This window comes from Harpia harpyja, chromosome 16, assembly GCF_026419915.1.
Source record: "Harpia harpyja isolate bHarHar1 chromosome 16, bHarHar1 primary haplotype, whole genome shotgun sequence".
NCBI classification, from domain to species: domain Eukaryota; kingdom Metazoa; phylum Chordata; class Aves; order Accipitriformes; family Accipitridae; genus Harpia; species Harpia harpyja.
The window spans coordinates 3,857,464-3,872,281 of NC_068955.1; the positions used below are offsets into that span (position 1 = coordinate 3,857,464).

The 14,818-nt window shown below is 39.1% G+C and overlaps 1 protein-coding gene across 12 annotated transcripts in view; it reads left to right on the plus strand.

Annotated features, from left to right (window-relative positions):
- Window positions 1–10,316, plus strand: part of SRRM1 (serine and arginine repetitive matrix 1) — an 18,483-nt gene extending 8,167 nt beyond the window's left edge. For 5 of the 12 annotated variants that reach the window (XM_052810817.1, XM_052810825.1, XM_052810828.1 and 2 more), the window contains 12 exons: window positions 82–285; window positions 851–970; window positions 2,508–2,779; window positions 2,920–3,000; window positions 3,348–3,434; window positions 4,103–4,247; window positions 4,502–4,543; window positions 6,381–6,485; window positions 6,816–7,277; window positions 8,176–8,362; window positions 8,920–9,114; window positions 9,332–10,316. In XM_052810817.1, the coding sequence (XP_052666777.1) occupies window positions 82–285; window positions 851–970; window positions 2,508–2,779; window positions 2,920–3,000; window positions 3,348–3,434; window positions 4,103–4,247; window positions 4,502–4,543; window positions 6,381–6,485; window positions 6,816–7,277; window positions 8,176–8,362; window positions 8,920–9,114; window positions 9,332–9,436 (2,005 nt within the window). In that variant the 3' untranslated portion in view covers window positions 9,437–10,316. The remainder of the gene's footprint in view (window positions 1–81; window positions 286–850; window positions 971–2,507; window positions 2,780–2,919; window positions 3,001–3,347; window positions 3,435–4,102; window positions 4,248–4,501; window positions 4,544–6,380; window positions 6,486–6,815; window positions 7,278–8,175; window positions 8,363–8,919; window positions 9,115–9,331) is intronic. The other 7 variants (XM_052810818.1, XM_052810821.1, XM_052810819.1 and 4 more) reach the window with 7 other exon arrangements.
- The last annotated feature ends 4,502 nt before the right edge of the window (window positions 10,317–14,818 follow it).

The following is a 14,818-nucleotide window of genomic DNA, read 5'->3' on the forward strand; positions in this document are numbered from 1 at the left end:
AATATCGTGGCAGCTTCTAAAATGTTACTCCAGGGGCTATGGTTTGTATGTGCTTATAAATTAAGTCTTTATTTTTAACAGTGATATCCCAAAAGCTCCTAAACCTGAACCTCCCGTACCGGAGACGAAGGAAACTTCACCAGAACGTAATTCAAAGAAGGAGAGAGAGAAGGAAAAAGAGAAGACTCGTCAAAGATCCCCAACTCGGTCCAAGTCAAGGTCAAGATCTCGGTCACGCTCTCCATCTCATTCTCGACCAAGAAGGCGTCATAGATCACGGTCAAGGTAGGACTTCAGTTTATCTTGATCATGAAGGTTGAGAACTGAATGTTTTCTTCTGAAGGTGCCACTTAATGTAATGTTCTCAGTTAAAGCAGTGATGTTTTTAGAGATGTTGAGCTATGGATGTTTTAGGCCAAGTGAGAAAGATGCATTCAATGGATAAACAAGTTTGGGAGTAGTTTTCTTCCTGTCAGTTCATGAGAAGATGCTCACAGTGACTGATACTGACTGGAGAAGGAATGGAGTACTTAATGCTGAGTATGGCACTTTTTAAATAGTGGGAATTGGGTAGCCTTCTTTTAGGAAGATAGGTTTGATGCTGAAGATGATGTAAATTACTTTTTTTTTTCCTCCTTTTTTGGGGTTATTTTACTACTTGGTGGAAAGGCGTTGGTAAACTTTAAAGCACTGATTGTGTCTGAATGTACATTTTTCATCATAATCTAAATGCTATTTTAATGTGATGCGCTTGGAGAAAAGGAACTTTACGCTCAGTGCCCTGAGGATAAATTTCCTCAAATCTGAAAATTAGATAGTTGCTTTTCATTTGAATTTTTGATTATGACAGGTCTTACTCCCCTAGAAGGAGACCAAGCCCAAGACGACGACCATCTCCAAGGAGAAGGAGCCCTCCAAGGCGAATGCCTCCCCCACCCAGACACAGAAGAAGCAGATCCCCTGTGAGGCGGTAAGATTCCCTTTTTTGAGACAACTGAAATGTTAAACTTCAAAAGTTGAAGGGAACATTAGTTGTGAGGAATGAGTGTTATCAAAATTATCTTGTTCATCTTACCTTAGTACTGTCAAGTATATGATTTGAGTGATGTAAAAACTGCAGTGTCATATTTCATAAGTGTGTTGTGGGGGAACATAATAGTAGCTGTGAAACAATTTCTTTTGAGTTGAAATAGTGGTGAGAATTCCACCTTTATGAAAGTGGCAGTTTCAGAACTGTAACTTCTTCAAATGGCTCTGGATAGCTCCCAGCATAGATTGACATGACATCTTTTAGGACTTTTTTGCTTAAGTCTTAATACTTTTTTTTTTTTTTCCTGCCTGGGGAAAAAATTAGAACAAGTAACTGGATTTTACTTGTTGGGAGCTTTTAAATTATGACTTAGATGTCCATCACATAAAATTAAAATAAAAATTAAATTTTGACTTGAAATGTGTTTCTTCTTCATGTTCTTTTACTTAAAAAAACCCCAATCTTCAAGGTCTGCTCTCCAGTGTCGGAGGTTACATTTTAACAGCATAAGCATTTGTTCTAGTAGCAAAGCTCTGAGTTGCCTTGCAAAAAAAATTACATACTTAGGGCAATGTCAAAACAGACATTTGTCTTTGTAGGAAGAGAATAGATTCCTATCCTTTTCATAGGAAGAGAATTAAAGTGATGCTTCCTGTGTACAGCAGTTCTTTTTTAGGAAGGAACAGTTCTTCCTTTTTATGACAAGGTGATGACTATTCTTTTTTTTTTTTCCTGAGTTTGCAAAGATGTTCATTTCACACAGTTACTGGGAAAACTGTGAAAAGTATCAAACATGTATGGTGCAAGATGTAACAAGAGCTCCCTTTCAGCAAATGTTTATCTCACTCAAGGTAGGGTTTCTTTTTTCCAGGTTCTCAGGAATTCTGCAGCCAAAGGTGGATTCTGCAGGTACACAATTGCAACAGAACTTGCCACAAATTTTGCCGCAGAATTCTAGAGGCCCTACCTTTTTAAAATTACAAAGTAAAGATGAAAGACTAAAACATAAGAATGGATAGATTGATTCTGAATTGTTAAGTTGTTCTGTGAAATTTTTACCTCCTGGTATAAAAAGTTTTTAGTGTACTTGCACACTAAACTCTTAAACAGATCTGTTCTGAAGATCATTAGATCACATGTGCTAACACAGAGAGTTCTCTTAACCATCCAAAAGTTAGAGAGCCCAACAAAACTAATTGCTCCCAGGAGAAAAGCTTAGTTGTAGTCTGTAGATTGACAGAAAGCAAGCAAAGGTAACACAATTTTTTGCTCACTATGTAGTTTAAAAATAACTGTGAAAGATTGGTTGTTGTTCCTCTTTTTTACAAACCAAGTGTTGAAGGCTGTCCACCATGTTTTGGAAGTGCTGTTGTATGTGGCTCTATACATGTGCTTGCAAACAAATGCGATTCTGTGTTCATGCTCAAATGCTTCTTAAACTGGCTAGTCAGAATCTAATGTTGTATTTGATTTACAGGAGAAGACGGTCATCAGCATCCTTATCTGGCAGTAGCTCTTCCTCCTCCTCCTCACGTTCCCGATCACCACCAAAGAAACCACCTAAAAGAACTGTATCCAGTCCTCCTCGTAAAACGCGTAGGCTCTCTCCTTCTGCAAGCCCTCCTAGGCGGAGGCACAGACCATCCCCACCAGCAAGTCCACCTCCAAAACCACGCAGGTCTCCAACACCCCAGCAGTCGAATCGTGCAAGAAAAAGCCGTGGCTCTGTTTCGCCTAGCAGAACATCAGGTAATGAAATAAAAATTCGTATTCCAGCGGCTTTATCATTTTGTGCTTTTGTTTTCTCAAAGATGGTGTTTACAGTTTGAGCAGAAAAGCATGCAAGAATGTAATGAATTGCAACTGAGTTATTTGACTTTGTCTTTTAGCACCCAAACATAAGAGTACTGAAAAAAGAGAATCTCCTTCGCCAGCACCAAAACCAAGGAAAGCAGAACTGTCTGAATCGGGTATGGCTCTCACTTTTCAACACTGGTTTTGGGTGGGGTTTTTAATCAAAGATGCATGGCAATAAAAGGCAGTGGTGAAGTGCTGAACCCTCTTGATAGACTGGCATTGAAAGCAAGAGTTTTCAGAAGTATAAAAATGATCACTCGTACTGCCTCAAATATTTCTATCCAAGCTTTCTTGGAAAAAAGCTCAGCCAAAGTGTATTCCAGCCTCAATGTTATCTTAAGATTTGGGCAGCGGGGAAAGCATGCTTGATGATCTACTGTAATATGACTTTGCTTCTGCCTGAATAAGGTGAATTTGTATCTTTGGTTTAAATATTCTGTCCACGTATGTACCTTTTCAGAAGAAGATAAAGGAGGTAAAATGGCTGCAGCAGACTCTGTTCAACAGAGGCGTCAGTACAGAAGGCAAAATCAACAGTCCTCATCTGGTATGGATGACATAGATTTCCTAAAACTGGACTGTAGTTTACTTTTGCAGGAAGTAGTTAATGTTAAGTTCAAATACTGATTAAAATTATTTGCTATGTGCACTGCAGTGCTATTTTAAGCTTTATTATAGATTTACCCCTCATAATGAAGTCACTTCAATTATTGCTCATGAAGAATAAAGTATGACTTTTAAAGGTTATGCTATATCTCTTATTAATGGGTTCGTGTCTTTAAAAGTTGCACTTTTAAACTCTTACCATCACACACACAAATATTGTTTGCTATAGATTACTTAATCTGTTGTCGCAGTAGGTTATTTCCTACTATTTTGGACTCTTGCATGCTTGAGATCAGTAAATTAACCTGGGCCTGGTATAGGTTTTTGTCCACTTAATGGTTCTATAAGTAACTGCAGTTCACCTTTTAAATTACCTGTCTAGTCAAATTTTATGTGGGTAGTTAGGTTGCTGCAAATATTTTTACCCAGCTCTGATGGATATATTTATCACTTCAATTGACATTTTTAGTTGAACTGCTTTTAAATAGAAGCTGCTTATTTTGCAGAAGAGCAGGTTGGTAGTTTAAACTGCAGTATAAGCCTATCACTAACTGTGTTAACAGTATCATGAGAATCATTTTCCGGAGAGTGATTCTTCTACATTTATAGATTCTGGTTCTTCATCTTCATCTGAAGAAGAAAGACCTAAGAGATCCAACGTGAAGAATGGGGAAGTTGGTAGACGCCGACGCCATTCACATTCGCGCAGTCCATCACCGTCTCCACGAAAACGACAGAAGGAATCCTCCCCTCGGTAATTTCTTCTTAAGTTGAATGTAACTGATGTCTTTTTTCCTAACTATTTAGTTAATGTTGTTTATCTGCTATGCAGCTGTCAGCAAATACACAATAGAATCAAGTCATGTCCAGTTTGCCCAATCTTGATTGCATTCTTGTTATGCTCATTTGGTAATAATTACTCTGAACTTTATTTGAATATGTTAATTTTTGCCTCAAATGTATGGCAGATAGATTTGCTTTGTTTTGTTTTTCCTCCACTGCTATCAGGATGCAGATGGAAAAGAGGTGGCAATCGCCAGTGATGAAAAGGTTGGTTAGAAATTAATGTGTTAAGTAGGATTTACATATAGAAAATCATTTAGACAGGCTCTCATTTATTTTGTCATAGATAAGTACTTGCTGTCCTTTGTCCTTTGGACTTGCACACTCAAAGTAATAAGGTGAGGGAAGTTCAGACTGATGTGTTCCTTAATGTGTTGGATCTGGGACCATTTCACTGGCAAAAACCAAAAAGCGGGGGGGGAACACGTGCTCAGTCTCCTTCATTGCTCACTGTTTGTTAATTCACATAAGCTTGTAACAGCTAATAACATGTTATTAGCATCTTACTGATGCCTGAAAACAACTGAATGCTTGTATTCTTTGGGGGTTTTCTTATTCCATATACACAGATTTGAAAGACGGGTGAGCACTACTTTGTATTCTTGCTGCCATTGACGTTCTGGCTAAAACCCTCCCATACAGCTGCAACAAGTGATCAAGAGCTTGATGTTCTGGGTCACAGATAATTGGAATTTTCAAAAGTCTCATTCCTCAATTCATTAGATATTTCAACTACTAGTAGTGGACTAGTAGTGAACACCTACTTTATTTTTTCTTATGTGGGCGGTATTGTTAACATTTTTATTTGTGAAATTGTTTGCTCTCTGTTGATCTCAGAACATAGCAAGGTGCAGGAAGTGGGGTGCTTGATGGGTTTATTAATCTGATATAATGACCCTTGTGAGCAATCTGTAATTATGACCTAGCTAGAATGTAGTCGCAGCATACATAATGATGTATGAGATTAGGTATGACTACTTCTACAAATGTAGACCACTCTAATTATGGATCTTGTCAAACAATTCTATGTAAACCAGATTGGAATTCAAAGATTTTTATCTGTTTTGCAACATACTAACTTCACCTACTGCCCATTGCGTAAATACATGTTTAATTAGGACAGCCATGACATTTGAAGGCTGGTATTTTTTGCATCATAAAAGAACATTGTCTTTTGGAGCAAACTCTTATCTATAAAAAGTGTAACTCGTTGCCTTGGAGAACAGCATCCAGTGTATTTGAAATTGAATCTCAATTTATGTAGATGAGCTTCTTTGCTTTTTACTCTCATTTTTTTCCTTTATCCAGTCTCTAGGAAAGTATGTGTTTGATTAAAATATCCTTTTCCAGAAGTCTGTTGTAAACCTTGCAGAGCAGAAAATGGCTCATTTTGTGAATGATGTTAATCCAGACAGCTGCAGTTTAGGAACAACTCTGATTTTTCTCTGCATTTCAAGAAATAAGTAATTTTGGATTTCAGATCTGTAGATAAAAGCTGTTTTCAAGAGTACAGTTTCACACTGTTTAATCTGATCCAACTTCAGACTGCTGCTGAATGCAGTTTTGGTCTGCCTGACACAGATGGGCATTCTCAGTTCCTCCCTTGTGTTGGATGTAGCAATCGTGTCCCTGCATGACGACAAAGAGGTGTTTTTGTTGGATTGGTCTCCTGGTGGATCAGTAAGCTAGTCTGACTCATTAGATGACCACTAGATTCAGTGCAAGGGAAATGGCAGAAATGAGCTTTCAGGAGAAGAAAATGGGAGAGAGTTGGTCTTCCTCTTCAGCTCCAAGATGCGAATAGACCCGGTTAAGCAGAATGTGAAATTGTCTCAGGACTGCTGTAGTGGGCTCTGCAAATTACAGTAAAATTATGTGTTGTCTCGCACTCTTTAGAAAGACGAGTATATCTTTTTCCATCTTCTAATAGAATTTCATTTTGAAGTGCATGAACAATATGATTTTGTATAGTAAAAGCAGATGAACAAAAAATAATCTCATGGCTCAATTGCAACTTTTCTGAGAAACCCCTTTATATCTTTAGTAGGAGGAGGAGAAGTCCATCGCCCCCACCAGCCAGGCGGCGACGGTCTCCTTCACCTGCCCCTCCTCCTAGGCGGCGGCGGTCACCTTCATTACCTCGTCGAAGGTAGTGTATTGCGTTTTTGTCATGAAGTGGTTGCTTTTGGTTTGTTGACTTCCAACTATGGCATTTAAAAAGAACTGCCGTGATACCAGTTCCTTGATTCACGTGAGGGGAGTGTAATTTTGCTAGTGAGATTGTGAGTGGCCTGGATATCATTTGATTGCTGTATCAAATACAGAATAACACCCATTAAGCTGTTTTTCAAAATGTTTGGTATTAAATGAAGCTTTAAAGAATTTTTAGAGTTCTTTTTCCCCTCTTTGGGTGGATTGCAAGACACTTGTAACTAATTCACATGCCTATGTGGCACCTGAACATTTGTTTTCTTTGTAGGTCTCCATCACCACCCCCGCGCAGACGCTCACCTTCTCCGCGGAGATACTCTCCACCGATACAGAGACGATATTCTCCTTCTCCACCACCTAAGAGAAGAACGGCTTCTCCGCCTCCCCCGCCTAAACGAAGGGCATCACCTTCTCCACAGTCAAAACGCAGAGTCTCCCATTCACCACCGCCAAAACAAAGGAGCTCGCCAGCTGCTAAAAGGCGTTCACCTTCGATATCTTCCAAGCACAGGAAGGGATCTCCTCCCAGTAGGTCCAATCGGGAAACACGTTCTCCACCACAAAACAAAAGGCATTCACCTTCGCCACGGCCTAGAGCTTCTCATACCTCTGCAAGCCCACCACCACCACGAAGGGGAGCTTCGGCTTCACCCCAGAGAAGACAGTCTCCATCTCCAAGCACTAGACCCATCAGGAGGGTGTCAAGAACGCCAGAACCTAAGAAGACAAAGTAAAAAAATTTGTCTTTGTTGGTGGTGGTTTTGTGAGGGGTTTTTTGTTTGTTTTGTTTTAATGCAGTGGGAATAGCTAGGGAATCGCATTAAAATGGCTCTCATCTCTCTTGAGATTGCTCAGGTATTGGCGGCTTTGTTCAGCTTCTGCTGTCACAACATTGATTTTCGGAAGTTTATTGGATTGGAAGCATCTGTTAAAATAAAGTACAACATGGGGAGAAGCATTAAAGAGGCTTTATATAGAGTTTGAGGGGGTCTTTTAATAGCACAACAAAGCACGGGGACTGAGCAGGTGAAAACAAGTTTGAGAGAAATCTTGTTGCTAGCGTTGTTTAAAGAAAAATGAACTTTCTCTGACTTTAAAGCTAACTGCAGAAGGGAATCAACACTTTTCATTAGCTCATAAATCATTTCATAAGTGGTCATCCAAGAGAAAAAAAATTTAGAATTTTAGCAGTTTTCTTTAGTTGACGCTGCTTTTATGAGCAGATAGACAAAAGTATGGTGCTGGCTTGTTCTTTCAGAAAGAATGCAGCTGAATGTAATTTCTTGCACTTTCTTCATTGGATGATAAAATAATAGCATTGCTATTCTCTTGACTTTTAATGTGGTTATAAATTAGTCATATCAGAAGAAAGGGAGCAATCATTTCTGAACAACAGTAGTAGTATTGTTTAACAAGCTATCAAGTTGCAATATCCTTTTGCATTATGGATGCACAGTGGTATTAGATTGTTTTGCCTTTTGTAACACATGCCAGCAAAGTAACTAATCATTTTTTAAGTGGCAGCTTAACAGAGTTATAAGCACATAAGTTCATTTGGCTTTTTTGTTAATTTTTACTTTCTTGTTCTGTTTCTTAAATCTCTCAGTTGTGGTTCTTCTATTTTTAAGGGCTTCCACACCAAGTCCACGATCTGCGAGACGGGTGTCGTCTTCACGGTCTGCATCAGGGTCACCTGAGCCAGCACCGAAAAAGCATCAAGGACCTCCATCTCCTACTCGGTCTCGTTCTCCTTCTGCAAACTGGTCACCTGCAAAAAAGGCTAAAAGCCCAACTCAGAGCCCATCACCTGCAAGGGTATTTGTTTGCTAATAAAAGCAATAGTGTTTTGGGTTATATGGCAAGTTATTTTCATGAAGACTTGCCTGATGAACTAAGTGAGGTGGTCTTATTTATGCTTAGTAGTCTTACGTGCAAACTCGGACTATTCCTAATAGGAAGAGAACGGATTGTTAGGCATCCTTATCTGTTCTCCTGAGGTGTTTCCTAGGGACACTTCCATTCTCTGCCAGAGGAGTGTTTGAGGGAGTTAGACTCCACCTGCAGTATTAACCTTTATGAAGAGGCTTGTCTGTCATTGCTATGACCAGCATGTCGAGTTTGCATGGTGTTATGTTCTGTTTTAAACAGACACAGCACAGCCGTGCGTTACAATGTCTGTCTCCTAGGATTGCTTCTCTCATTTGATTGGGAATGGTGTGACTTTCCCCCAGTTCTGAAGACGGTGTAGAGTTTACCGAGTTTCAGATGTTGCTCAGTCCATTCACATTTCCCAGAATGGTTGTGGGCTTGTTAAAACAACATTTTGAAGCCTTAGGGATGAGTTGTAATATCTATTGAATTGTTTGTTACAGAATTCAGATCAAGAAGGGGGTGGAAAGAAGAAGAAGAAAAAGAAGGATAAGAAGCATAAAAAGGATAAAAAGCACAAGAAACACAAAAAACATAAGAAGGAGAAGGCTGCGGCAGCTGCAGCAGCTGCTGCCGTGGCTGCAGTAGATACCACGTCAGCACAGGAAGACCAGGAAGCAGAGACAGAACCCAAAAAGGTAGGAATTTGGTACCTATGCTTTACTGTTTAAGAGTCCAATATAAGAAAATAGATGGAGGTGAATGTACACCGTACTCTTGATGTTCTAAACGGCAGTCATACTTCAGACATGCAACTTAGTGTCTCGTGATTTTACTTGACGATTTGCAATATTGGGAGGGCTGGAGCCTGGCTTAGTTTCAGTGTTTGAAGAAATGCTTTATCTTTGTTCAAAGGAGACAGAAAGTGAACCAGAAGACAACCTTGATGATCTAGAAAAACACCTGCGAGAGAAGGCACTGAGGTCAATGAGGAAGGCGCAAGTGTCACCACCATCCTAGGCTGAATCCTTTGATATAATGTACATTTTATTTGGTTTGTACTCAGAATTCAATTTCAAATTGCTAAATGTGTTTGAGCTTTAGAATATAACATTTGTTGTAATACTTGCTAGGTTGAGGTTCACCATGTACAAAGGGCATGGATTTACATTACAAAAGGTGTCCACAGTGTACTAGTGACATTCTTTCATTGACAGTCAACATAATTTCATTTAGAGTGAGACTTTTTTAGAAGCAGTAGGAATTTGTTTTGAAGGTTTTAAACATGACCGTCAATTCCCTAGTTTCTTTGAAATTCAACAAAGCCTTTAGCATAATTTGTGAGGGTCTCATTTGACTTCTTTTGTATCCACTTACATTACGCTACTAACCTTTGTGGTTTGTAAGCTTGCCCAGAAGTAAAACCACTGCAGAATTACCAAGGAAGTACATATATTTTAATGCTTTCTACTGTTGCCTGTATAGTCTCCATTAAAGCGAATCAAGAATAGCAATTTAGAATGGTACATAAATGAAAGCATGTTGTTTACCAGGACACTGTGGGTTTATATTGATGTAACATGTTGATTTGGAACACTGGAATTTCATTTGTATTTTTATGTTCTTTTTTTAAAGGGCAGTTTCCATGATCAGCAGTCCCAGAAAAAATTCCTTCAGTTACATAAATTTTGTTTGTGAGATGTCGTTGCCCCATTCATAAATCTTGTCTTGTTACGGTTCTTCTGAATGGTATAAGCAACTTTCAGAGATGTGGTCTTTGAAAGTATGAGGAACCTGAACTTTGGATATTGTCATGTTTTCACTGTTTTTTGTTTTTGTTTTTTTAACTAAAGCTATATAAAGCTTGTGGATTAAACAAAAATAAATTTCTAAATTTAAACAGATGTTGGCTATTTTTATATGAACATTTACATTTGCTAATCAGCTTTCTTTTGTACAGGGTTAATGAATACACAGATATGAAAAAGTATTTGATCCAGTACGCTGGCTTCTGAAAAATTGGGGCTTTTGTTTTTAACTGTCCTGGGGTAGCAGAAATAGCCCTTTGTTAATTCAGTGATGCTCCTGTTGTGTCTGGATTGGTGTTCTTGCAAAGCAAGAGTAAAACAGTCTACCTGGTCAGCACTCTGTTAGGATGGATAAGCTTAAAACAAACAAACAAAATATTTGCTGGTGAAAATTGCTTGTCATAGCAAGTAAAATGTTTCAAGGTCCTGCAAAAAATTAATGGCAGGTTTGCATTAACTTAGTTACAAGCTTTAGTCATGTAAACACTGGTTTGAATCCTCATCTAAAGAATCCTGGTGGCTCGCTGCCTTTTTCATAATCATATTTGAAACTTGCTGGATTGCTACTGTCGAATTTTTTTTAAAAATTCAAGCTCTGTTTTTGAAATCAAGTCAATTCTGAAGTCTAAGGTTCCTCTGGAAGGAGGAATGGAACGTGCTTTTGAAAATTTTTGTCCTGCATCTGAAGTAGATGTGATGTGCACAATTAAGTGTAGATATTTGATTAGTCTTTTTACTTGGCATCGTGTAGGGTTTTAAAATAAAACAGGTATTATGTAGATACTGGATGGAAGGGGATATCTTTAAAGTAGCTTCCTTCTGCACTTCCTTATATGCTGAATCTTTTGTTTCTTAGCATAAGTATACATTGTATGCTAAAGTGCTTGTAAACTTAGTTCAACAACACTTGAATGTTGAGTATCATCTGTTATTAAATGTGTATAATAAATTCCAAGAACTTTCTGGACAAACACATTTTATAAAGTACATCTGAGTGAATTTGGTGCTTATGAAACTACAGAACCTAACAACATATTGTGCTAATCTCGTTGCCTCGTTCTTTTTTTTTTTTTTTTTTGTTCCTGGGATGTTCCTTGGCAGCACAAGCGATTCTGAAATTCAGTCTTAGAAGACCATACGTGTGCAGTCCTCACAAGGAGTTAGTGCCTCGTTCTTTATAATAGGAATCTTACTTTCATCTGCGTTTTGTGACCTCTGTGTGCCTTTTAATCTTAGGACTAATAGAAGTTCTTTAAATACATTAAATACCTGAGTCACTGACTGCTTATCTTCCCTTATACCTATTTTTCATCTCCTGCCTGCAGGACTGCACTTTGATAAAGGACTTCACTGTCGATTTGAACAAGTCATGAAGGAAGGCCAGACCTTCCCAAGGTGGTCAGGTGTTTCCCCACCCTTTTTTTCTCCTTTGGAGTTTCTGTTGTTAGGTGCTCCCTCTTCTTTTTCTTTTTTTTTTTTTCCCCCTAAACATCTAACCTTAAAGAATGGTTTAATTTTAAAAAGAGCAATTAAATATGCTGGTTTAGAAGAATATAACTTCTAAATTGTGTTTAGTTTAATATTTTAATTCCTTCCGACTTAGCCTTTCATTCAAATAGTAGCATAGCATTTAAATACCAGTCAAGTTGATAGCAAGCTGCCTTTTGTCTTCTCATGAGCTATTACACTGTTCTTGCTGCTCTAAATCATGTTGCATAGATACTTTTTAGTACAAAATCACTCTGCTGGGACGATAGCCTTTAGCATTTGTGTCTGTACTGTGAAACTCTGTCCTGGTGAACTGTTGACTTATATCATTGAATTCCTCTCCTGAACCTCTGTAATTGAGATCCCACCATCCAAACCCAAACTTGTCTCATCTGTTCACCACTCGATCTTCTTGGTTAACCGCTTATCTCTGTTTCTCAATCCTTTTATTTGTAGTCGTGCTGCTGTAGTTCAGAAAGTAACCATGTCGGATGCCTTGTGCAATGCGGCAGAACCTCTGGTGCATGAATCTCGCTTGCTCTTCTTATTCTGAATCTGCTAATGCTGTATGCTTGCGTGTTAATCAAGGCTACCTTCCTGAAATGACGGATACATGGGTTTTGATGAGTGACTTCCTGGAAGAACTATATCTTAACTATGCAAAAAAAAACTTTAATAAATTCAAGTTTAAGTGGACTGTATAATTTAGATGAAAATGAGTCCACAGGAGTGAACGTAAGGATGAAGTGAGTCACTGGCAGGTCAGTATCTGCGGTTCATAATAAAGATGTGTTTGTTATGTCAACAGATGGGACAACAGCAGGTGTGTGGCAATAGTTTGAAGTTTATAGAAACTCAGTGCTGGATTATTAAATTTTTCCACTTGTGTGACTTTGGAAGTTTGCCTAGGGAGTTCTGTGTGGACCAGCTTCCTGAGCTTCACCACTGCAGTTTCACGCTCTGAAACGGATTTATGAATTGCCTTAATGTTCAGGACAAAGACCGTTCTACTGCTGGTTTGGGAAATGTCTAGTGCTCCCTGAAAGCAGATGTAATCTGAATGATAAATAACAGCACTAAGGCAGAGTTCTGTGCTCAGAGCTGTAACTGTAAAACTTTGCACATTAAAGCTCGTACGTGCTCAGCTCCATGTCTGACACAGTTAATCTAAGCAGAGGCCCAGACGTGGAGGACAGGCTAGTGCAGCTGTGATGGGAGGTGCATCAGCTTGGAGGAGGAGCAGCTTAAACATCACGTGTGTTTTTGCACTCTTGACTTCATTCCTCAAACACCAAACCTACTACTACGTGTGTTTTGGTATAAAAAGTAGTGCTATTGGAAGAGTAGCTTTCAGCAGGGCATTGAACTGTATTTGGATTGAGTTTCATTTCAGCTGTTGTGTGTGATAACTTATGTTTTAGTATAGGCTTATCTGCTCACAAAACCTTGAATTGTCTGCTTAAAGTCTGTTGTTAATGTCGCGTAAGTATCCAGCAAGGTGGTCACAGCACTGACAGTGCTTGATTCGCTTCTCAGCCAGAGTCCAAAACTGTAGTAGAGACTTTGGCAGGCGCAGGAGAGCTGCTGCTCCTTAGTGTTACCTTCCCCCACGGCTTTCCAGCCTCCTTCACTTTGCTGAATAGTGACTTGGTTTCCCTCTTGTATGATTTTTTTTTTATTTTTTTCCCCTCCCCTGTCATATTCACAGAACTTTCCCATGGAGTTTTTGTTTCTCTTGATCAGGTCTCAGTCATTGTAATAAATTACTGTGAAAGTAGTCTATCTCTTCAAGGATAATAAAAAGATTATTAAATCTGAGAACAATGGAGTAGGCAGTTGTGTATTTCCAGACTAATCAACAATTTGACTTTTGGACTTTATTTCAACTCTCCTAGAATGAGTTCAAAGAGGTTGTAACTGCTTGAGTTCATTCAGCTGTGGCATGAAGCAAGAAGATAGAGATCGTTTCCCGCCCCACTGGCTGGAGGTAGATGATGTCCTGTAACAGTGACTTACCTGAGCTCTTTCTGCCTCGGAAATCAGATAGTCAGCTGCTTAAACTACAGCAAGAACATTGCCTGTCTTGCTGTATTACACTCTTGAATGCATAACATACATAAACTGTTTATCTTGTAACCCTGTCTTTGTTTCAAGCTAGATTCTGGTTGAAAGATACCGTTTGACTTACGTTTTCTGTTGTTCGGGTTTAGTTCTGACTTGACTCGGTAGCATTTGCTTTTAGTAAGAGTGAAGCTTAGCTAACATCCATCATGCTTAAAAATCTTATGGTCCACTTGTGATAATTTGTGTTTGCTTCCTCGGTTGCCTGGAGGTAATCAGTGTGCAAATACACGGGCAAGTTCTTTATATGCCCCATGCTGTGTGTGGATTAATCCTTGGGAAGATGGTTGGGAAGTGTGGGATTTAATTTAATTGATCTTAAAATAGAACAACCAATACACAGCTGGGCGTGATCAGACTTTGTCCAGAGGGCTGGTCCTCAATTTATCACTGTGGATTTATTATTAACACATTTGGCTGTTTTGCAGGGTTGGGTGAAGGGAGCTAACGCAAGCAGAGAGTTCTGTAGGTAACTCGGACGCTGTGTGTGCCGTATAGATCAAGCAGCTGAAGATGCTTACGAGAAGAGGGATTCAGCTTAGGAGATCCATGTGTTTTTTACCTTTAAAGGAAAGTATTTGGGGTTTTTTGCCTTAAATGCAAGCTGTGGTTATTGCAGGGCTATGCCTTTTGGGATATCCTGGAAGAAGCAGGAACAGGAGCTGCTCCCCCCGGCCACGCTCTTTGCCAGGGCAGGATGCACTTGCAAGTGCCTTTCACCAGGTGGGGCTGGGAGCAGGAGGGGAGGACTGCGCAGTGGGAAAAGACCACCTCTAGAATGGGATTCTGCCCTTTAAATCAAAATTAGATTTTGATTAGAATTTTTTATTAGATTAGATTTAATCAAAAATTAGATTTTTTATTAGAATCGCTGTTTAAAATTGTATCTGTGCAAGTCTAATTTATAGTTACCTATTGAAAAGGTATTCAGTGTAGAAACATTCAGAAAAGGACAGATGGGCACGAAGCCTCGTTGTTAAGTGCA